The following is a 25,810-nucleotide window of genomic DNA, read 5'->3' as shown; positions in this document are numbered from 1 at the left end:
TTGATGCTAGTCATGTCTTGGGTAGACTGCAGTCTCTCGTCATGTTTTGATTCCTTCCTTTAGCATAAGAAAAAGAACGCAATTGAATACAGAGAACACCTACCTTGTTGAAATGGGTATTAGGTTGAGATATCAAAGGTTTCATAAACATTGGCAATATGAAGTGAAAGGCCATCCAGGTTCGCACGAGATTACTAGTAACGTAAAAGCACGAACATTTAGTAAAAGTGCTCATACCGCCGCCTGAAGATGATAACCGACGATTATGATGATGGCGATGGCCAGCAGAGCTGCAACTGTCCCTCCAATTATTCCAGCCATAGATCCTTCTTTATCATCGGTAGGCGACAGACCTTCAACAGTCATTATTTATACTGCAGTTACTTGAAAGCCAATATGCCAATATAACTGACAGTATTTTCAATTTCTTACGCTGTTGCTGATGATTTGAGACGCAAAATATTCAAAGTAAACTATGATAGGTTTTAGTTGGTAAATCGTAATTGTGTTCTTGAAACTCTAAAAATTGTGTCATATATATGTAACACTTACAAGGTCAACGTTGCATACGAACAGCATTGCGATAAGGGCGACCTTAATGTACAAAGCAACAGTAAACGTAAATTGTATTCCTCCAATCGTATTTGAGGGTTTCCAGTTTCAAGATTTAGATTCAAAGTGATTATGTTTTTTACTCGAAATGAATCAAATACATTCCGTGTTTATCTGAGAGAAAGTGTTCTGTTCCAAGTACATACACATAAGCACATACGTGCGCTCACAACGGGCACTTGAATACCCTCCATCACATCCACTCCCGCAGTTTCCGTTAGTTTTGTCGCATACTGTGCCGCTCTTGCAGTGACCACATTCTGATGTACAACCGCTGCCGTACTTCCCGTCTTCACACACTGAAATAATTAGTTTGGTATCACAAGTCTCATGAATATGTGTCTGTTTGTGTCAGAGGAAACGTCTTATACGTTTCTTACGAACATTAACCGTGGAAGATATAGTCAATGTCCATGTTGAAACTGAAGTGTTAATAATCGTGAGGAACGTGAGGAACAAGCATTGTAACGTGATCACGAGGACTCTGGATGAGACATGAATATGAACCAAATAAACCATTTACCGTTATGGCACGTGTTATTCACCCACCCTGTTGCACATCCGTTGGGACATGTTCCCGTTGACCTGTTACACACATCATTGTCCAGACAGTTTCCACACTTAGGCATGCAGGCAGTACCATAGTAACCATCTGGACATGCTGTGAAAAGAAGTGCACTTGAAATGAAATGTCACAAATTTGACCTGAAGTAATGGGTATACTATTATGAGTACATACATAACATACGTTGTGACATACATATGCATTCCAAGAACATAAACAGTACTCATTTCATAAGAAAGTGTTTTCATTACAATTTTACGCTTACAGGTATCAACTGGCTATATTGTGCACAAGTCACGAGAAGGTTTCCCGCAGAACGAACACAAATAGGTCACTTGACAATTCACATTAAACTGTTGTTTAAGGACATTTTATGCCAGACACCACTAACTGCTTTGATATGGGAATGTATGTAAATCACAAATCAAGATAAAATACACGCTGACCTAACTGATTTAGGGCACAAGCAACCTTCCTCATAAATTGTCCTCGTATTAACCAAAGGCGCTACTGTTTCGGAAGTGTAATCAATAATCTAAAGCAGTATGGTGAATAAGACTTAATAATGTTATGTTACCAAATTCATATGGAATATATTCAGTTTAATGTTCATGAGTTCATTGATGTATATGGCATACACTGCGCAAGAACGACTTACTTTGTTTACACCTGCCATTGATCCACCCTGCTGCACACTCTCCAGGACATGTTCCATTTATCTTGATGCAAAAGTCACCTTCCACAGTTGCCACACTGGAAGCCACAGTTCGGACCATAGTAGCTACTCGGACATGATGTGGTCATACACATTGTTTGTTCATGAGTCCAATGATAGTTGAAAGGACGTAGATGAATAGGCGTATTAATTACCATCTTTATTTCAATGGTGACAAAACGGAATTAAGAACATTTAAGAAAAAAACACTATCGTTGCCTCAATAAAGTGTAATTATTTTTTTAAACATCCTCGTAAAATCCTTCTATCATTATTAAAGTCATAAATATATTTCAGGGAAAATCATACATTAAGTGGACAAATGTCACCTGCAAAATTCTACATAGTATAACACCTATACTTACAGTGAAGACAGGTATCGTTCATCCATCCTTATGCACATTCTCTAGGGCACATTCATGTTGACTTGTTACACACATGACCATCAAGGTAGTTTCCACACTGGGAGGCACAGTTCATACCATACCGTCCATCCTGACACGCTGTACACAAAGGGTATTACGTTGAATATGATGACAAAGTAGGACAATATTCTGTTGTTGGCAGCGTTCATCTCAGTACTCTCATGAAATTTCAGACATACATCAAATAACCATTTTGGCGTATTACCAACCGCAAATTGCACTCAACGTCAGTAGACAAAGATAAAGCTCTATTAAATCATCAGGTGAGAAAACATGATCTTTGGACAAGGAATGAACTACTTTTTGAAAACAAAACTTTCCACTAGACTGAATGACAATAGGATGACTTTCAATATTTAACTGTGTCAATGATCCAGCATGTCCGACCTTCAGTATCCGTGTTGAAATCTTTTGAGGTTCAAATCAAGCATACTTGACAACTTCAATGAAAGAGTCGTAGACGGCTTTCTCTAAGGTAGTTTAAGCAAGGTTAGAGTAGTACTTGTCTCAATAGAACGTTGAAAAGATTTTATAAGGGACACGAGGGTGAGTGAGTAAGTGAGTGAGTGAGTTAAAATTTATCGTCACATCGGCAATATTTCAGCCATATCGTGACGAGATCAATTAATTTAATACATAGTAATTAATAGTAAACTGTAAAATCCTGTCAACGAAGGACAGTAAAATAACTAGATTATCACAGATTCGAATTTAAAACTAGTAATTAAATCTAAAACAGTTTAACTACAGATGGTAATTTGCAATACAAGGTAAAACAGGCTATATTGCCAACAACTGAAGGTAGATCACCATACCAGGGACCAGGGACCCTAGCTGGATTTACACCATCCCTTCAGCTATTAGCAATTTTAGATAATCTAGCCACACATTAAACGATCATATATTCTACGATTAAAATGGTAGTAGGTTTAAATTTACTTTGAACGTTTTGGGACTTACGTACACTCTCCGGAGGACAATGATTGACACGAGAATGATATGTGACCAAAATTATATCAGATCAGAACTCGTACGTTCCCATACTTGTTTGAATTATTTTGCATGCCTTCGTTGTGTTTCCGACCAATATTGTTTTTCTTTTCACAAACACTTGATATTACCATTTTCTTGATAGTGATTAATACACATCTGCTTACCGTGAATACAGTCACTCATGATTATCGTAATGTTTGTGTCGATTTTTCTTTGCAAAACAAATCCAAGAATCTAAGAAATTCACGATTCGAATTTTAAACCATCAAATAATCAATCGTTATGGGAAGACTTTGGTTTATGGCATTCCTTTATTTTGTTTCGCAGGTAAATCGATACGTATAATCAATACTGTGCATTAGACAGTTGAGGTAAAATAAATAATCTGAGACCATGCACAGTGCAGTTAACTGCACCCTGAGCACAGAAAATGTACTCACGTTGAAGACAGGTGTCAGTTCGCCACCCTGCAGCACAACCTCCAGGACAGATGCCTGTAGTCTTGTTACTATAGGCAGCGTTGTAGCAGTTTCCACTCTTGGAGGTGCAGTCTCCACACGCTGTACATGATGTTAAACAAAACGTTGTTCAACTATATACTAGGTTTTTCAAATAGTATGAAGCAATGTAGATTTAGACAAACGAAACATATGTTATATTTGGGATTACACTTTCTTAGTAAAGTAACGACATACGCATTTTCAAATAGAAGCTTCATTCTTGGAAACATTTAATATAGCCCAAGGATGAAAATGTCCTGCTCATCAAGATACGTATGGGAAACGCAGTACATATATGTTACAGGGTGGAGACAATAATACCAAGTCTTTCTATTCAATTTAAACAACTTCAAAGCAATCCTCTTGCATTTATGCTGCTTATGTCTGCAGCGTTGTTATGTCGTTAGTTTGACGTTATAACACTTGCATGACTTGCATGATGACCAATATTCTAGCAGCTCATGCTTTGATCTCTTGATAACTTTACGTTATAGCCGACCATTCTCATTCTACGAAATTACAAAGAGATTCCGTCGACTCTTGCTCAAAAGATATTTCTTGCAGGATACACCGTTCGGGGCCTCGTTTCAGCATAAAATGTTTTATGATAGAGTCATATGGAGGACAGTTCCAAAGTTGATGCATCAGTAGCATAGAATTCCCTGTTTTGATTGTACTACATACGTAAATTGCCTTTGCATGTGTTTGTAACGGGCGCCATCGGTTGTGCAGGATACAGTCAACCTTTCATGAAAAAAACGGGATCATCTCTATTTTATAGTGATTCATAATCGCATTACATTGTCGGTACATTGCTTTTAGAAAGTATTTCTTTTTAATATCGAAAAGGTTTGTTCGTGTCTGTGCTAGAATTCTGGGAATATGCATGAAACCATACATTTGCAGAACAGATGCCTGTAGCCTTGTCACAATAGGCAGCGTTGAGGCAGTGTCCACACTTGGAGGTGCAGTTTCCATAGTAACCGTTTGGGCACGCTGTAGGGAATGTAGAACGACTTCGAAATGATATGTTTCAAATAAACTGATGCAATTTAAATATAAGGCATTTTCAAATACAAAGTTCATCCCCGGAAGTTAATGTCAATATCTAATACCAAGATGCATATTGGAGTGGTTTATATCTGGAAAAAAACAAGCGAGACATTATGCTTACATTCAATCAACTTCATATATAACAATGTACATAGCTTCAAACCAATCCTGTTGTGTTTTATTGTGTCTGAATAGCTTAGAACCTGTACCTGTTGGCAGTCTGGCCCCATGCATCCTGCAGCACATCCACTCAGACACTGCCCACTGATCTTGTCACAAACTTTGGTGTTTAGTGAACAGTGACACTGTTTGTCAGAGTCCTCACTAAACCAGCCGTCACTACAAACTGAAACGTACATGACAGCAATAACATCAGAATCATATAAAAAATCATATTTCGTGATTAATGATGTTCAAAATTAGAAAAAGAGTACATTACCTCAGAACTATTAAAATCAATGTGGTAATGTGAAAACGGGAAGGCAATCTGACATTAATAATATAGTATATCTATTCTATCGACTGTTTTATTACGAGGGTGTCTATAATTTCATTTACACTAAGACCTTCCAGCATTGCGAGTCCAATTACCATGATAAAGACACAATAGTTTAAGTCCCGCACAATATGACGTCGCTATCCCTCGTTATACCTGTTTCACAGAAACGGCTGTTTGGTTATTGTGTATAGACAGCCCGCCTATCGGCACCGTCATGGTGATTTAAAAAAATAAACATTGTACAGAAAAGTGGTACAACGTCGAATTTTTACACACGGTGTGAACAAAGTGTGCATCATTCATCTCGAGTCGATTGTCCTTCCAATATCGCATCTTTAAAGTATGCACTGCCTAGAGTGAGTGAGTGAGTGAGTTAAAAATTATAGTCACATCGGCAATATTTCAGCCATATTGTGACTTAAAAAGTTATATATTAACAATAAATACAATTACATTATAAAACACCTGTCAACAAAGGACAGTAAAATAACTAGATTATCAACGTATTAAATTTAAGACTAGTAATTAAATCTAAAATAGTTTACTTATAAATGACAATACAATATAAACACAGGCTATAGATTGCCAACAACTGAAGGTAGATCACCATACTAGGGACCATGGGGACTTACAGTACATTTGCTTCCTGCATGGACCCTAGCTAGATTTACATCATCCCCTCAGCTGTTAGCAATTTAGATATATCTAGCCATACATTAAAATTACACATATTCTACGATTAAAAAACGGAAAGTTTAAATTTACTTTGAATGTTTTGGGACTTACGTACCCTCCTCAGGAGTACAATAATTTTACAGTACCTAACCCCTCGAGGAGCACTGCCTAGCGATAGGAGAACGTGCCAGTATACTAAGTTTGACAAATTAACTAAATCGTACATCTGATGAATCAAAAGGCAATTATGTCAAAATACACCTTCAGTGATATTTGACGGTGAGTTTAATTTACATCTAGACATTAAAAGTGTTCTATCTTGTAAACATCCACTTTTATTAGAAATTCTGAATTGCACAATGATATTGCTACTGGCCAATGCGACATCGTCTTTGCGGGTTTTCCAGCCACGTTGGCATTTCTGGGAACACAATGGCCGATTTTTGCTGTTAACGGAGCACTCAACAATTCAGTGACACCACTTCTGATCCCATACTCTGATTACAAGCTGCTATTAGATCTTATATCCGTGATCTGATGCAAAAGAAGTGGACACCCAAGAAGGTATCAATAAATTACATGCAATCAAACCAACTATCGGTTACACACTACTTGGGTTGTCAGTCCAGATTTGAAGAGGTCATCATACGACGATGTCGTATTAGCCACACAAGATATATACTCATGAGTACCTATTAAAAGGTGAGGATCCTCCGTTTGTATCCCTTTGTGATGAAAGAATCACAGTCAAGCATGTCCTGCTTGACTGTGTAGAATATTCCATCACAAGGATATCTATTTCAAATCCCAAACTATGAAGGATCTTTTAGTAATATAAGTTCTCATTTAATTATTGCATTTTTAAAGAAATTAGACTTGTTAACTGATTTGTAAATAGATGCATATTTTATAATTGGTAGTTTAGATAAGTAACTGAGATTGTTAGTGGCTGTACCCTCAAGGGGTTGAAGTAGCGTAAAAATTATTGTCCTCCTGAGAGGGTACGTTAGTCCCGTAACATTCAAAGGAAATTTAAATTTACCTGTCTTCTCTTGTGCAGAAGTATTCTTGTCATTTAATTTTTGGCTAAATTGACTTTAATCGCCAGCGGCTGAAGGGGATGATATAAATCCAACTAGGGTCCATGCTTGTAGTAAAAGTACTGTAAGTCCCCATGGTCCCTAGTTTGGTGATCTACCTTCAGTTGTTGGCGATCTCTATAGCCAGTTTTTATATTGTATTGTCCAAATAGTGCTTTTAGCTTTAATGTTCCACACTAGTTTTAGTTGTAATTGTGATATTCTGGTTTGTTTTACCGTCCTTTGTCGACTGTTTTTATATAATATATATCTATTCCATTTCAATGTCATATACGTTCTCGTCACGATATGGCTGAAATATTGCCAATGTGACGTTGAATAATAACTCACTCACTCACTCACGTTGTGTTTGTTATGGACGCCCTCTTTGACTTTCGTCTTTGATATTATCAGTTGGTTCTGGACACGTTATATTTGCGCCTTCCTACATTCGCCTCGCCTTTGTATCAGAACGATTTAGATATTCGGTATGTAGTATTTTACTGTTCCTCTCTGAGTCATGCTGATGATGTATCCGAGGAGGATTGTTACCTCATTCTTTGTCAACTAGGGTGGTAGTGTCTTGGTGTGCAGTATCTTTAACCCCCGGGATCAACAAATGATTCCTGGTGTTACGTCTACTTGAACACAGGATTCATTGACGTGGGTAAAAAATGAAACACAAAACACGTTCACGTTTTAATGACACTCGAAATGCAAACAGTATCGATCTGGGAATATGCACTTATTGTACTGTCTCACAAGTAAACAGTATCAAGTTCCGCCAACATTGACACCCGATCATAACCGTTATGTTAGCTTGCTAGACAAGAGTTAATAGGATGTTACTTTGACAATTTGAGAAGTTCAGACCAGTGATTTCTTGCCTCCAATGAATCTGATAACAATGTACCATTTAAGATGGGATACTCTCATTAGCTATCGACACACTGATCTGTTCATACGTTCAAAGCAATGAGCAACTAAATGTGTACACATGTGTCCATGTACATTACGAGAAAGGTAGAGGCATATATTATAGTACCATGAACGACACAGGTAGCCACAAATACCTTTCCATATCAGGACAGTTCGTCTTGCAATGCACCCTGAAATACACTCGGATCAATATGTCACAGTCGCTTTCTTAACATACAGCACCCCAAATAGATTAATAGATTAAGCTGAGCGATTTTAGCACCGTCGTACATCTTCTTTTCATAAATAACTGTATCTATCCTATATGATTATCATAAACGGATACAACTAACATCAAGAATGTATTGCAAATGTAATGTAAGAAATCACGGATACTCACCCGTGTTCATGCAGGAAAAATACAGCGACACACAACCAGGAAGAAAGTTGTAGAGAGGAGACCACACGTTCCCCATGCCAGGTAGCATGGGAATCTTTTGACATTTCGTTAAAGTTGATATTACATCCTGGTTTGCGGGATACCTTGTACACAGTTTAATGTTATCTTTGAGGTGACAATGACGTAGTTGTGCTCTTTTGAACACAACATATAGTTATTTTGAACTTGAGATCATGGTTATGCCCAAATACACATGCTGTGATATTCTCATGGGTTTGAGATTGTCTAGTGACTCACACAGTATGCGATTTGTCATGTATGTGCCTCATCAAGCTTGTATTTCTCATAACAATGAGTTTGCGCGCACACACACAATCACACACACACGCACGCACACTTCTATTCTCATACCCTTCATCTTTCAGCTGCCGCATTTCCCTGCTAATGCACGATAAGTATCCAATCTTTCATTGATGCTGGTACCTAAAACGAGACCCGCGCCCATGTATGGTACTGACCACAGATCATCATCATCAGGGTGGTAAACCTGTCCTCTTCTTTAAATCACATGAACAGACTTCATCCAAACATGGTGACTAACTCGCTTATATCATGTAGAAAACTGCTGTACGCCTCACGTTTACATTAAATAACAGGACTCGTAACATGGTGATGGCATGTGGTCCTGTGCGTAGAGCTCAGGTAACAAATCAGTTGAAGTTAAGCAACGTTTGGCGCGGAGAGTACTTGGATTGGTGACCGTGTTTGGTCGCTTGACTCCTTAGATTTTCTAGGACTTTAGTGCTGCCCCACAACGAAGTACATGTGATGAATGTGGTCTTCACCCAGCAAAGAAAACCTGGTACCCTGTGGGATAAGTCATGTGACTATTAACCTTCTAGCGCCTCATGGGCAGCTTGGGTTATCAGGGGTAATAGTCAGATTGTGTGTCAGCGCCTCGAGTCGCGCTTTGGTGTGGAGAATCCATATTATTATTACTATTATTATCTGAATCATTGTGACGTTCGCTTTGCTACTGCAACGTGTTTGCATTCGTAAGTTCCACGTCAATGTTTTAAAAGCGCGGGACAATGAATGACAGTGCTGTAGTCGACAAAGGAATCTTGTATGTATTAATGTTTACATCAGATAACATGGCTTGATAGGAAACACCTGGTGCGGGAATCGCACAACTACTGTCATGTATTTTTATTCGTACGTTCAACGTCAATGTGGTTAAAGCAATGTACAGATCTTCCGCTTGAATGTTTTCATCTCAGCTTGCCGGGCGTGAAACCCATCCAGCTACATTCGCTGTCGTATTGTGACATTTCCACCGAGAGAGTATAACCATGAGGATGACTTTGAGAGAAAAGTGAACGAGTTCGAGTAATTGAACCGATGTGAGGTGTCAAGTAACAGAATAAAGACACAATCTTTGACAGTTATGTTGTTTTATTCGTTGTACACTAACACATTAGTTTATGTGCAAATGACAAGATGTAATTCAGATTATTATTTCTGTGCACGTATGTATTCTGGTAGATACAGATATGTTAAAGAGTCAGTAAGTGTGGTTTTTACGCCACCTTTAGCAATATTCCAGCAATATCACGGTGGGGGGACACCAGAAATGGGCTTCATATACTTTACTCTTGTGGGGAATCAAACCCGGGTCTACAGCTTGACGAGCGGCCGCTTTAACCATTAGGCTACCCCACCGACTCGATATGTTAACCGATGTTCAACGGTAACTGGTTTGCAGGCCAGAGTTAGTGAGTGAGTATGGTGTTACGTCACTTTTAGCAATATTCCAGCAATATCCCTGCGGGCTTCACCAGAAATGGATTTCACGCCTATGTGGGAATCGAATCCGGGTCTTCAGCGATGGCAAGCAGAAGCTTTAACCACTAGGCTACCCCACTGCTCCATGCATGAGGGTATCTGACATATGTAACTTGTAATTGTTGTCCAGTTCAAGACATTACAGAATATGTGCGCCTTTCAGCAACATGTACGGCTATGTTAAAGGTGGTATCGACACTTTTGCCAACATCCCTAACACCACAGACGACCCACTAGCTGTAAATAAAAACATAACTGAAACTGAAACATACACAATAATATAAATTCATAACCACTGTCAAATTACATTTATTTCAAATAATAAATTGATGAGAGATACAATGATAATGAAACATTAAATGAGTATATGGATCCAACATCTATACTACGCTTATTGTGATCATGGTCAGTGACCAGCATGACATACCATGGTAAAAACAGCGTGTTGAGTGGGTTAATGGATTTATATTACAAAAATAAACAGGCGCACTTACAAATACATGTGTGTGATTTTATGACAAGATGCCAAGGATCAGGAAAGGGTAATACAACAAGGGACAGTACAGATATGTATGTATCGTGATGTATTATGATGTAACGTAGTGCATGTGACCTTGTTACGGTTTTGTTCTAATATAGCACCTCTCGGAGGTAACTTTGGCATTAATAAAAATGTCAGTGCCACAAGTACGCACATGTATATGCATATTTGAACGTTCGAAAACTGTAGGAGCGTGATGCTTGATATTGGTTTTCTCGTATATATTTTAACACGATTTATGGATATTTAGGTGCTGGAACATTGTTATGGGTACATGGCTTTATGCAATTTTCAAACAAAATTTCATATCGAGAAGGAGACCAGACACTGACTTCTCTCCATGCTGGAAATCATGTTCAGGGTGACAGCTTCAACCACCAGAAGTATTCAGGGAGAAATGTTTCAAATAATATCTACTAAAAGGTCATACACTATTATGTATAATTATATGTAGTATTTCAGTGATCATATTAACAGTAGCATGGCTTGGTACAGTTTTCAACCCTTATGTCACATCGAGGAACACCAAGACTTGGCCTCACATAATGCATCCATGCCGAGATCAAACTTATACCTTCAGGCTACAAGCAAACGTTTGAACAGCAGCTAATCATTCAAAGAGAAACATTACAGAGAATATCTACGAAAAGTAATGTACTGTAGTCTAATACATGTTTTGTAGTTTTGGTTGGATGGCACCGGGTTACACATACAAGAAAATGGCAGATGGCGAGTCACAGAGTATTGGAATTCAGTGCCTCGCAGTGTAACGTTGTACGTCAGTTCAATGTCAGAAATGAAAACGTCACTCTGTGGGACATATTGAACTACTGGATCAGAAAGTGACCCCACTATTGCGCTGTTGCACTTATTAAGATGATATCAAGTGTACAATCACTACAGATACCAGCACAATAGGGTCTGCTAATCCGTTACAACTCCTCCGTAAGACACTGCTTCGTATCGTCGACACAAGTTCCTGACATCACTCTAGCAACAGAGCTGTAACTGTGAGGATAGTTCGACGATGTGTATGCATCTACTGCTTCCATGCAACGTTCCCAACCAGACCGCCAATCTGACATCAACGTCAGTGTCGCCAGAGGTACAGACTACAAGACGGACAACAAGGCAGTGGAGAAGGATCCGCTTCACCTTACATGCGTGGAGGTGGACGATACATGGCGCCGTTTGTTATTGAAAACCATCATGACAACAGAAACGTGGTACGGTAATCATTACATGATGACAGAACAGTAATAGTGACACGGCGACAGAACAGTATTAGTGACATGATGACTGAACAGTAATATTGACATGATGACAGAACAGTAATCGTGACATGACGACAGAACATTTATCGTGACATAAGGACAGAACAGTAATCGTGACATGATGACAGAACAGTAATCGTGACATGACGACAGAACATTTATAGTGACATGATGACTGAACAGTTATCGTGATATAATGACAGAACAGTAATCGTGACATGACGACAGAACGGTAATCGTGACATGATGACTGAACAGTAATCGTGACATAATGACAGAACAGTAATCATGACATGACGACAGAACTGTAATCGTGCCGATCATATATTGCTTATTGTTTTCCTTAAGATAAATTTGTTGAATTCTGATTGGTCAATAGCCAAAGCATTCGAAACCATGTAGGCGGATTTGCCAGTGTGTGTCAATTAATATATCCAAAAAATATAATGCTTCTGTATTTCACTTGTCGTTTAACAAAACCTCAAATTCGTTCATTGATATTATAAACTAAGCCATCCAGAGTTATCCCCCTTTATGGAAAAACCATAGCAAAACGTTTTGCGTCTCATTCTGCCGAAGGTTGGTGTTGTTGTTTAAAGATAAGCTACATTAAAAGATCTTAAAGGTAATACATTCGTCACATGGTGTGCCTCGGGGAATACGGAAGTAACAAGAGTCTTACAGTCCCGTACATCCTTTCAAAACACCGTGCAACTAATATGATCACAGTTCTTAACAACAGAATATATGTGGCTCGAGTTGTTTAGTAATTAGTAGCCTTACGTGAGATTCTCACGTGGTTCCACATTCAGAAATGTCTGTTCATATACTCGTGTAACAAGAACCTATAGCAATGTCGATCTAGACAGGTCGCTTTACAAAACTGTTTTTGATTACTTTAAATGCGGCCCTGATGATCTTCCCCCATATTGACATAAGGAGTGGAATTATTAATTTGTTCATATGTGTTCTCCACAACTGGATCATTGGTCCTCTCGTCTAGAGATATGTAGTTATCTTCTTGTTTCTTTTGTAAGACACCCAGTTGATTCTTCAGTCTGTAATATACAGGAATATTCTTGATCTACACAAGCTAATTCTGTACATGTTAATCTCTCGATGTCTAATATATATACATAAGGGCTGTGTATTGGCAAATATATTGTACTGCAATATATTGCGATTCAGGTACCAGTAGTGTTGGAAAGCAATTGCCACTAATTCTACATGTCAATCCTATCTTCTATATTCAAAATCTCTAAACATATATGATATGGTTTTAATAACACCAGTTGCATAGTCAGGGATTCTATTTTCTTTTTTATATAATTTATAGTATTATGAATATATATCTGAGTATATATCTCGGGGTCATTCTGCATCAAACTTAAATCACTGTCAGTAATATCAATCTGAGAAGATCTGCAGGTTTGTGTGATTCTAATCAACCCGTTGAATAAAACGTGTTTTACAAATTTCGCAAACTATACATTATAGTTTGAAGTAAGTGATACATGCCTAGAATACTTCACATGAATGTTCCTGAACGTGAACCAATTGATTATATAAATCTATGTGTATTGCATTTAATAGAGCGGTCAAATGCAGCAATGTTATATTTGGGGCTGCACTGCATCAATAAAGTACTGATTCTAGAACTTTGGCTGTGGGGGTGTGTGGGGGTTTTGGATCATCCGGGATTAAACCCCTCGCCCTCCGCGTAAGGCACGTAATCGCCAGCACACAAAGCCAGCGAGCTTACCAGCACTGATGTAAATTTAATCAGTTGAGTTCTGTGTGAAATGTGAAACGGCTAAAATAAATTAGGTACCAGTAATGGTTATAGAACTAAACACGGAGGGGCGTCTCCAATGCAGAATCATTAGCATTAAATCAATTACTATTGCCCTGTACCACGAATCCTCTTTTTAAGTCCATAATATTACATCTTTTCCCTTACCTTCTAATGTAAATGATAGATGTCAGCAGAGCGATGAGAGCCAAGACGAGAAGTGTCCCAAGTGTTGCTGCAACTGGCACTACCTGGTTTGAGTATCCTGAAGTTGCCGGACACTCTGTACAACATAGTTTGTAAACACAATACAACTGGTTGATATAACTGTATATTTAATATCTGAACGTGTTTTGTTATCGACGAGAAACGGGTTACTCTGTGTAAACAGATTCAACATTTCTAATTTGTTCAGTATATAACTAACGCTTACAAATCTACACATACCAGGTCTACGCAGATTTAGAAAAGTATTGCCATGTATGCGACCGTAAGTGATGTACAAAACAATGACATCCTGCGATAGCATTCCTTCGACCGTAAAGTTAGGGTTAACAGTTTTCAGACAGTGATTATGGTTCTTATTCGAAATGGTGCATTCCCTGTTCATCTAAACCTATGTCTCTTGAAAAGTTCAGACAAAGAACACACTTACGCTCACAACGTGCACCTGAATACCCTCCATTACATCCACTCCCGCAGGTCCCGTTAGATTTGTCACATATTGTGCCGCTCTTACAGTGACCACATGCTGACGTACAACCGCTGCCGTGCCTCCCGTCTTCGCACACTGAAATAACCAGTATGGTATCACCAAGTCTCATTTACGTGAGTCGGTTTGTGCCAGAGAAAAGCACGTTGTAGTTAATGTATATGTAAAGACTGAACTGTAAATAACCAATCGTTTGAATGTAAGGAGCAAGCATTGTAACATGAGACATGGATGAGACATGAATGGGAACCAAATCAACCATTTACTGTTATGACACGTGTCATTCCTCCACCCTGTTGCACATCCGTTGGGACATGTTCCCTTTGACTTGTTACATACATCTTTGTCCAGACAGTTTCCACACTTGGACATGCAGTCAGTACCGTAGTAGCCATCTGGACATGCTGCGAAAAGAAGTTCACTTCAGAAATCACAATGCAAGATGATTTAAGGCACACGGAAACGTTCCTCATTAATTTTCCTCTTATTAACTAAAAACGCTGCGGTTGCGGAAGTGTCTTCAATACCGAAATCTAAAGCCGTATGGTGGGAAAGATCTAATACTGATATGTTACCAGAATCATAATGAAATATACTCATGTTCATGAGTTCATTAATGTAAATGTCATATACTACACATCTAAGACTTACCTTGATGACACGTGTCATTGATCCACCCCGCTGCACACCCTCCAGGACATGTTCCATTTGTCTTGATGCAAACATCCCCATCCACACAGTTGCCACACTGGAAGCCACAGTTCGGACCATAGTAACCATTCGGACATGCTGTGAATATACACAAATTGTTTCCCAGTGAAGTCAATGACAGTTGAAAGAACGTCGATGAACAAATGTATTAATAACCATCTTTATTTCAATGGTGACAAAACAGAATTAGGAACAGTATTTAGAAATATCAAAACACGCTGTAGTCCAAAGAAGTCCAAAAGGTAGAAATTAACAAACAAAAACACTAAAGATTGCAATTATTTAATTTACAAAAAACCAAACATTTTTCATAAAGATAAGTCATAAAGATATCATAGGGAAAATCGTGCATTAAGAGGTCAAATATCACCTGCATAATTCTGCATAGTAAAGCATCTGTACTTACGGTGAACACAGGTATCAGTCATCCATCCTTCTGCACATCCTCCAGGGCACATGCCTGTTGACTTGTTACACACATGACCATCAATGCAGTTTCCACACTGGGAGGCACAGTTCATACCATACCATCCATCCAGACACGCTGTACACAAGGATATTACGTTCATTATGATGACAAACAAGGACAATATTCTGATGTTGGCAGCATGCATCTTTGTACCCTCATGACGTTTCAGGCATACATTAAACCAATCCTTTATGTAAATTACTAGTCCACTCAAGCTCTATTGAATCAGTAGGTCGGAAAAGTTGAACCTTTGGTCAAGGTGTCCAAACCTGTAATAACTTTCCTCAAGACTGAAGGACAAGAGGGGTGGTTATCCAAAGGCCAACTGGGTTTCAATGTTCAAGCATCTCCAGCCGTTAGTGTCTGTGTTTCAAACGTCTGAGGTTCAAATCATGCATACTCGACTATTTCAATGAGATTTGTTATGAGAGTGTGTCTTTTGTAATTTGTAATATCATTTGGTTAAGTGATAGTTATTATGGGTCACAATGTTTAAAGTTTTGAGTGTGGGTTTTGGCTCGCATCTCGCATCATATATGCTCAATGGCAATCCTATATTTAGCGGTACGCCTTTTGAGATAGCGCTTCAGAAAAGCAAGGGAGCAAATTGGCTAAAAATAAAATATGTCCCATCAGATCGCTGATCAGTGCGGGTCAGGTTAAGGCCAAGGTCGTCAATGGCGAATGGGCATGACACAATTCTGTTTGCGGTGAATAAATGTACGTAAACTCATTATGACAGTGAGATGTAAGTGTCTCCGAAAGAATGGCGACTAGCGCGCTGACAGGTGCCATCAGTTCAACATGTTTTGGTGAATGTCGTTTGTATATACTGTGAAATAAACAAGAAAATTGGTGAGCTTACCGCTACAAATTGTGAGCAGGGATTTTGGCTCGGAATCCAGAAATCACGATGTTTCGAGCTTCCGAAGACCCTAGCTTCCAAAATACTGCTTCGATTTTAGCTCTGTATGTCTCATTTTGTAGGTACATCAATTGGCTTGAAATGTGTGCATACTTTAAATGGATACACACAGTGAGCATTGTTGAATTTGCCCTGAAAAGAACTTGGTGTGTTGACCTCATTACATCCCTTTCCTTTTATATAGTACTAAAACCCTGTCAGTGACAGTATATACCTTGATGGCAGTATTTAGCGTTACAAGCCCCTGTGATTGCACCCTGAGCACAGAAAATCTACTCACGTTGAAGACAGGTGTCAGTTAGCCACCCTGCTGCACAACCTCCAGGACAGATGCCTGTAGTCTTGGCACAAAAGGCAGCATTGCGGCAGTTTCCACACTTTGAGGTGCAGTCTCCATAGTAACCGTCCTCACACGCTGTACATGATGTAAGCCAATAAGTTTGTAAACTACATAACATGTTTCAAATAGTATGAAGCAGTTTAGATGTAGGCATTCATATTTTCAAATATTAGTTTCATCTCCGGAAGGCAATAGCAACATTTAATACTGTCCATATATGTAAAACAACAGGAAGAGATTATGTTCAACCAACATCATATATACTGGACAAAAAAAATTAGGGACCATGGATTTTGTCCCTTGATCAAGACATGATGTGAAATATCATAGTGGTACGAATCACAAACACAATAACTCGAGTGAAAACGGTAGGTTGCATGCTTGTTCACTATTTGCACGTGCATGAGAGACACACCAACAACACATGGTGAATTTCACTGATCCCAAACTTTAGACGTGTGACACTGTCCAACAACTGTACACCACTGTGAAGATTGACGAATTGATGGAACTTCATTCTCCAAAACAATGCCATCATTAAGACGCCATCTACAGGCCCATGAGCGCAACCAGGCTGTTGGAATGCTTAATGCAGAAAAACACAACAGGATGTTGTTGCAGCATTCGATGTGTCATCTCCAGACTGTGGACTCGGTTTCAAGGAACTGGTGCAGTCAATGAGAGGCCAAGGAGTGGAAGAACACGGTCCACAACACAACGCCAGGACCGCTACATCGTTACATTTGCCGGGAGACAATGCACCTGCTCCTACACTGGCTAGACAGTTCAGTGCTGCAACAGGGTCGCACATAACGCTTCTGACTGTGAGAAACAGACTGCACCAAGCCATCCTGGGGGCTTACAGGCCAGTAGCGAGGCCAAGACACCTTCACAACATCGACAAGCAGGTCTGGAGTTTGCACGTCATCACGTGAACTGGGATCGACGTCATTGGGAGCCAGTACTTTTCACAGATGAGTCGTGGTTCTGACTGGACTTTCATGACGGCCATAGACGAGTGTGGTGAGAGGCCAGACAGCGTCACTGTCAGAATCTGGTCCCTGAACACGATCGGTTTGGCGGTGGATCTGTCATGATTTGGGGTGGGATTTCTCTGGCGGGCCGTACTGAGATGGTAGCCATACGACGTGGAGCCTTAATGCTATCCGCTATCGTGATGAGATCCTTCATCGAGTTGTGGATGTTTTGCAGGAGCTGTAGGGCCATATTTCGATGTTATGGACCATAATGCCCGTCCACACCGTGCCCGAGTGGTGAATGACTACCTGGAAAGGGAGGCAATTCAGCGTATGGAGTGGCCAACTCTGTCTCCGGATCTTAATCGCATTGACATGTGTGGGATGAGCTACAACATCGGCTGTCAGAGCTTCCGAATCAACCACAGACTCTGGATGACCTTAAATGCACTCAGACAAGAGTAGAACCATTTCCCACTAAAGAACATCGTGAATCTCATCATGAGCATGGAGCGGAGATGCCAAGCCGTTATTAGGGTGGCCATACTCATAATTAATGTGACCTTTGTTCTGTTTATCACGCGTGGTGCTACGTTTCAGTCCTTCTTTCAACCAGCTGTTCACTGGGCTCAATCTGCAACGTTGCTATGGCGTTAGTATTCTTTATCTCGTCCAATATTCTAACCGCTCATGCTTTGATGTCTTGATAAAGTGTACGTTGTAATCTAAAAACTTACTAAGGGATTCCATCGGCTCTTACTCAAAAGGATACAGGATCATACAGGATACAATGTTCAAGATTAATTCAAAAGGTTTTATGATAGAGACATATGGAGGACAATTCCAAAATTGATGCATCAGTGTCATGAAATAATGTCCGATGCAATTCCCTATTTTGAGTGAGCAGGGTACATGTACAGTATTTCATGACCACCCGGATGATCACAATTTGATAGTGATTCATAATCGTTGCTTTTAGAAATTATTTATTTTCAATATGCGGAGTTTACTCATGCTTGTGAAAGTATCCTGAAAATATGAGTGAAGCCACACATTTGCAATTTGAGGAAAATGTATGTACTAACGTTGAAGACAGTTGTCACTTTGCCACCCTGCTGCACATCCTCCAGGACAGATGCCTGTAGTCTTGTCACACAGGGCAGCGTTGAAGCAGTTTCCACATCTGGAGGTGCAGTCTCCGTAGTAACCGTATGGGCAGGCTGTAGGTGATGTAGAACAACTTCGTAATGATATGCTTAAAATATTCTGATACATTTTAAATATAGGCATTTGTAAATCGAAGGTTTATCCCCAGAAGGTAGTGCCAATATTTAATACTACGCACCATGATACATATTAATATGGTACACATCTAAAAAACCAAGGGAGAAATTATTATGTACATTCAACCTACTTCATGTAAAACAATTTATATAGCTTCAAAACAATTCCATTGCGTTTTCGATTGACTCAGAATATGTACCTGCTTTGGCAGTCCGTCCCTTTGTATCCTGAAGCACATCCACTCAGACACTGTCCAGTGAACTTGTCACATACTTCTGTGTTTAGTGAACAGTGACACTGTTTGTCACAGTCCTCACCAAACCAGCCGTCACTACAAACTGAACACGAGCATGACAACAATAATAGTGAGGATTGACTGTACAAACATCCCGATGAAAAACTGACAATGTATCAATACAAAAGTGGTCAGACTATTTAACGATTCCAATGACAGTTCCATAACCACATTACTAATCTCATTATATTTTGCAAATCCACAGCACTGCATATATGCGCCATGTTAAAGTGAATGACTGGGTTGGTGATGGATATAATTTTGATTATACTTACTTCTAATTCACTGTTGAAAAAGGATAATATCTCGTGGCCATGTACTTCCCTACGCCATAATGTTAATATATCCTGGTTATGAAAATGACGACTATGCAATGATAAAAATATACCAAACTGAAACATGAGTCTCATTAACCTATTCAGACAATGACCCACTTTCTAGCCTATCCGAATTTTCTCGTGTGAAAGTGAAAATAGACATCACAAACAACAAAGGTTACACTGAATTCCAATTTTTTGTTTCATTTGAATGTAATTTTAAACTTTAATAACATCGTATTTTTATATTTTATGGCGAGGTGTAGGCAGCATGACCTTAACTTAGACGTCACAGACTGCCCCTGTTTGATGAGGTCGTAAAATGATTCACAATGCATCTGGCTCACTGGTTACACCTGTTATATGTTTAATGTGCGTTTTTTAGTGTAGTTCTGTAACGCACAATGTGATTATTATAATATCAATTTCGTACCAGATTTCCACGATTGCATATCACATCACGTATGATTCAAACTTCGATTACGCCCTAATACATGAATTCCTTTTACAATGAAATGACAAATGGTCTGTGACACCAATATTAAGTGTATCTGTGAAAAAAGCAAAATACATCAGGTGTACAAAGAACTATGACACTTGTGGGAAATTAAACAAAACGAAGTTCAGATTGTACACTATATGTTATTTCCTCAAATAGCGAGCGATCATAAAATCGCCAAATCATAAGATACTGTGGCTTAATATTGTTAAAATATAAATGAATGTATTTCAATGAATTGGCTCATTCAACATAATTTATGATAGTTTCCACGCACGTCATGACTGACTCCCGAAGGTAACGGTACTTCTCCACATTTCTGACAATTGCCTTTGTTACAAATTACTCGGAACATTTCTGATAACTTCCATGTCACATTTTTGCAAAAATGATCCCTGAATCAACGAATGTCTCCTTCCGTATAACAAGTGTAAGTAGTATATAGGGTGGGAGCAGAAACAACTTTGGGTTGCTCCAGTTGATCCGATAATGTATGCACGAGAAGGCATGAATATGCTAATATATTCATAACGTCACAGGCCAGGAAAGGTTAATGAAAGGTGGATGTTGTAATGCGCTCATGCTTTCTTGCATAAACCCCTTGAGTCAAGAAAACAAAAGCAAAGTCTCATGAACAGAGCTATGGTGGTGTGGCCGTGGAAATGTGTCCCCATTAATGAAACCCTGCACATCCTCCGCCACCGCATTCACAGCCTTGATACCCCCCTTGACACTAACCTCTCCACTGACTCCATCATTCAGCTCATTTCTAACTCCATCAACTCAACCTACTTTTCCTGGGGTGATGACCTCTATGAGCAAATCCATGGTTTACCCATGGACTCCCATCTCTCTTCCATCCTCTCTGAAATCTACATGACATCCTTTGAACAGCATGCTCTCAGCACTTCACTAATCAAACCAACCTGCTGGTTCAGGAAGGCTGATGACACCTTTGTCATCCTCCCTCAAAATAACTACCTCACTGCCCTTCTCCACTCTCACCCGCCTAGCACTCAACCTATCCTCTGTCGCCCGTGAACCTGAACTTAAACACCTCAGGCATGTCTTTACCCAACTTAACAACTATCCCACTAAACTTGTTGACCGTGTCATCAACTCCACCCTCAACCCAGCACCTAAACCTACCGCTAGCAAGCCCGCCTCCCCACCCATTCGCATCTCACTACCCTATATCGGCAAAACTTCACATCAGTCGCTTACTTAAACAGCATACAGGCATAGACACTTACATTTCCACAGCCACACCTCTAAAAACTATCATTAAGGCTAACGGTAGGAAACACACTTCAAAACAAACAACAGCCTAAAGGTGTGGTCTACAACATCAGCTGCGACTGTGGCAGCAACTACATTGGTGAAACATCCAGACCACTCAACATACGCATCAAAGAACATAAGACATCCACAAACAAAGCAGACACCAAATCAGCCATTTCTGAACACATCACCAAAGTTCCTCAACACAACATCAACTGGGACACTGTCAAAACACTTACAAACAACAAACATGATTACACTCAGCGGAAATTGGCCGAGGCATTACAAATACGCCGTTTTAACCCCTCTATTAACTGGGATCAGGGCTATTACATCCGATCAGCTTACAACCACCTAATCCACAAATAATTATCCACTCAACTCACCCTGGCTTCTCATCACCTGCCTAACTGACATTCCTCACTACTGGCTTTCCACTAATGAATCCCCCATCACCTTGGCTTCTGCCTAATTAACTCAGAGTCACTAATTGTCATGGTTATCCCACTCATCTCATTTATGTTATCTTAGCTCATCATCATGCTATTGTAGCTAATCATGTAACTTTCTTTGATGCTTTGTTTCCCACCCTTGTTATTGTTATCTCTTTATCTTATCTTGTATATAAACTGGTGTATCCCTTCATTCCCCCATATGCTTGGAAACGGTGTAAGAATCTATACCGAAGTAACGTCGCCATTGTTAAATTAAAAATTTGATCACCCATAAAGTCTTGTCATCTCTATATTTTCAACACTGATATTAACATATTCAAAATAATTTTTGCTTCACGTAAGAAAAATAGCGAGTATTTTTCTATGCATTCCCTCTTCTAGCAATCATCTTCTGATATAAGTAAAATCCTCTTCATATGAATGTTAAGTTCACAATCTGTTGTTCATACGTTTTAGGTGTATGTTAACCTACCAAATATCTGCACCTCACAAAGCGTGAGAAAAGTGCTTGTCTGTATAGTGAGGTTTCCTGTCAGTGCTTGTTGACATTTGACATCAGCTACAGCAGACGGGTGGGTGTCCGTTGACCACTGGAAGCACAGCTGCTCACCAACATATATCTTCATACCATTGTTTCTGTCTTGGTCTGCATTTGAAAGCGAAAAAAATTACCTCTGAATACCAGATCGATAAGCGCCATGTGACAAAGGCACGGTAATAAATTGCATGTTCAAATACAATTTCATAACAAACTCACTGAGTTATTATTTGGTTTAGGTTTTTATGTGCAGTTAAACATGATATATTTCTTGTTGAAAACAGGACGAATTTGTATTGTGATACCCATACTCACAGTCCTGACGAAGATACAGCTTGACGTGTTGTATCTTGTCTGTGTTTGAGTTGTTCAGGTACACAGTCCATGTTTGGACTCCCGCTGATGTATGTGTACATGTCAGTGGTGTACTATAGAAGTCGGTGGTAGATCTGCCATCCACGGCGTACCAGGCTCCGAAACTGTGACCCGTATTCCCTGTTCTGTCACTGTTTTCAGTGAACGTACTGCTCTGTGTGGCACTTCGTCTTAAGGCAATATTTCCTGAAGAAAGTGAAACATTGTGCAACATCCTATACGACAATAGAGGAAATACCGGCATTAGGCTAATTGTACAAAAACAGTTAATGCATAGAAGTGTACATTATTTCGTAATATGTATTTGACTTATCAACGCGTTAGAAATCCCCCATAATTAACAAACATGGAATAAGGATTACAGATGACATTTCAAAATAGAAAATAGACACCACTGGATATGATATGACATGACATTTTTCTTTGCAACAATTGATATGATATGGAACGTACATACTCATACGAACGTCATCGCTCAATGCATGTGTATCTCCTGCTATTTGGGGTATTATTACACACATGATAATCGCTTTAAATTCAGGTTTGCTTCTCCAAAGCGTTAAATATACCAGGGAACTGGGGAAATAACCGGGTCTTTGTGAACAGTAACACCAGATTAACGATATATATACAAATGGGTATTTGTATAGCGCTATAGTCCATCCAGCAAGCATGCTCAAAACGCTTGTGGAAGTCACACATTCTTGTGCTGATATACTGTACGAAACATTAAATAAAGTCTTTAAAAAACTGGAAGAGATCACTCAGAGTAATATTTAGCAAAGATATACATGGTATACAGTCTCCTGAACGCAATCTATTACAGATCATCAAGTTTAAAAATCGTATGGTTTAACATTCAAATATATAACACGTACTTGACTGGTCATGTCTTCATGGACTGGGTTGTAGCAAATAATTGAATGTGAAATCCATGTCTTGTCAATTTGCTCAAAATGTGCTTTCATATTCGATTTTACATAGGACCTTCAATACCAGCATTTCTATGAGACGTTATATTATTTAAGGTATGTTTCATTATTTTATGCTTACGTCGAGATACATCTTGCTGGCAAAATATGTAGGAAGCAGAAGTACCGTAGGTGCCCTTGATCCCCAGAAAAGGGTCTATCTTTTGTTGCTTGCAGTCAAATGCCTAGTTTTGATTAATTCCAAATAATGTTCGGAGAAACTTTTGTAATTCCGAATTGGTAATTTTCATTAAAAAACTGTGGTACTTGGCCAACCGGTTTACCGTCCACAGGCATTTAAATGTGTACTATATGATGCATTGCCAAGCTTGTCATTATTTGATGTGTTCGTAAATCTAAAGGCAACACAAATGATCTTACTTTGGGAAATACTTTAGGAAACTACTTTGGGAAATACTACTGCTACACCGAGGAGATTGATTGCTGCTGTGATTGAAATTGCTTAATTCAACCTTAATGAGTTCGATCATCTTGCACGTCGTTAAACCGGGTGCACGTGTCAATTACTCACGTATCTGGCAGTAGGAACCGAACCATCCTTCCTGACATCTGCCTGGATCGCCGACCTGGCTACAGGGAGTGGAGGGGAACACGGCACAGGCAGTAGTGGTGTTACAGTGACACTCAGCACCTGAATACATAATGAAAATGTCTTGTTCTTAACAATGCCGGGATATCTACGTATACAGATGAAATACCAAGACAATAAAGCATCAAGCGTACTCTCAATACCTCGAAATGTTTATCGTTCCGCTGCTGGCTTTTTGGCCAATCTTACTTGATATTATGTCCAACCTAACCATGCATGATATTAAATGCCAGAACTTTATCCAGGATATCGTATGGAACATAGTACCAATTTTCACAACTGTTAGCACACCAATAACACCTATTAAACTTCCTACCGGTGAGAGTCCCAGTGATGGAGAAAAACAACAACCCGGTCAAAAACCACGCCATTGAGTCTTGGGTTTGTTCCTACAGGCGTGAAAGCTGCAACGAAACAGTCACATTTCATACAATGGTGTGTCATTCAGGACATGCTTCTCTTTCAAGTTTCTGGGTAGACTTGTTTTATAATCTCATAAACAGTTACTATTCGGCACGTCCACAATTGAAAGACGCGTATTCATCAATAAGAGGAATCAAACAATCGTATATGTAGTCGCATATGAGTAAAATTGGGTTGCTGAATGTGCAATTGCGATAAAACCCTGTGTGCTGATCTTGTCATGTTCACCCAGCCATGTCACCCGGCCTTGTTTCTCGTTCTCACCGAAACAAGGTCACAACAAAATATCACCGTGCCTGCAGGTGTTCTATGATACATCGCTGCTCACTTGACAATTGATTGTATACATAAACGAGCAGAACAGTTGCTGTTTGACTACCTGGACATGAATACTAAACAAAGTAAACATAACATCTGAACAGTTTCAATTGCATCGTTGCTGTCGTTGTGTTTGTTATGGACGCCTCTGTATTAAACAAAATGTATGAGTAAACATAACATTGAACAGTTTCACTTTCATCTTTGCAATTTTCTCTTGGTAATGGAGACGGGTTATATTTGCATCCCCCAAAAAGAAACACATTTTTGCATCTTTCCTACAGTCGCCCTGTACCAATCATAGTTCAGATAACAGTTAGCATTAGATATATTCGGTATTAAAGTCTTTCTACTAATTAACTATATGGGTCGAACTGATCATGTATATAGCGTCCTGGTAGTTGCAGTGTTTAACAAATGATGA

The 25,810-nt window shown here is 39.3% G+C and overlaps 2 protein-coding genes across 2 annotated transcripts; both read right to left on the bottom strand.

Moving 5' to 3' along the window:
• Positions 1–231: 231 nt before the first annotated feature.
• LOC124261641 (multiple epidermal growth factor-like domains protein 6) lies at positions 232–25,029 on the bottom strand. Its single transcript, XM_046695982.1, has 12 exons — positions 24,962–25,029; positions 24,568–24,687; positions 23,005–23,250; positions 22,624–22,797; positions 19,504–19,642; positions 19,106–19,203; positions 16,984–17,118; positions 15,716–15,853; positions 15,250–15,387; positions 14,865–15,002; positions 759–911; positions 232–353 (listed from the first exon to the last, which is right to left on the bottom strand). Exons 1-12 carry the CDS (start codon positions 25,014–25,016, stop codon positions 232–234), a joined length of 1,656 nt encoding a protein of 551 aa, XP_046551938.1. The 5' UTR covers positions 25,017–25,029.
• On the bottom strand, positions 12,771–14,728 carry LOC124261645 (multiple epidermal growth factor-like domains protein 10). Its single transcript, XM_046695985.1, has 3 exons — positions 14,542–14,728; positions 14,055–14,169; positions 12,771–13,152 (listed from the first exon to the last, which is right to left on the bottom strand). The coding sequence occupies exons 1-3, from the start codon at positions 14,708–14,710 to the stop codon at positions 12,993–12,995; spliced, it is 444 nt and encodes a 147-aa protein (XP_046551941.1). The 5' UTR covers positions 14,711–14,728; the 3' UTR covers positions 12,771–12,992.
• Positions 25,030–25,810: the final 781 nt, after the last annotated feature.

Source organism: Haliotis rubra, unplaced genomic scaffold, assembly GCF_003918875.1.
Source record: "Haliotis rubra isolate DU_JTF1 unplaced genomic scaffold, ASM391887v1 Scf801, whole genome shotgun sequence".
NCBI classification, from domain to species: domain Eukaryota; kingdom Metazoa; phylum Mollusca; class Gastropoda; order Lepetellida; family Haliotidae; genus Haliotis; species Haliotis rubra.
Note: the sequence above shows the minus strand (reverse complement) of the source record. Positions and strands in the feature narration are given on the sequence as shown.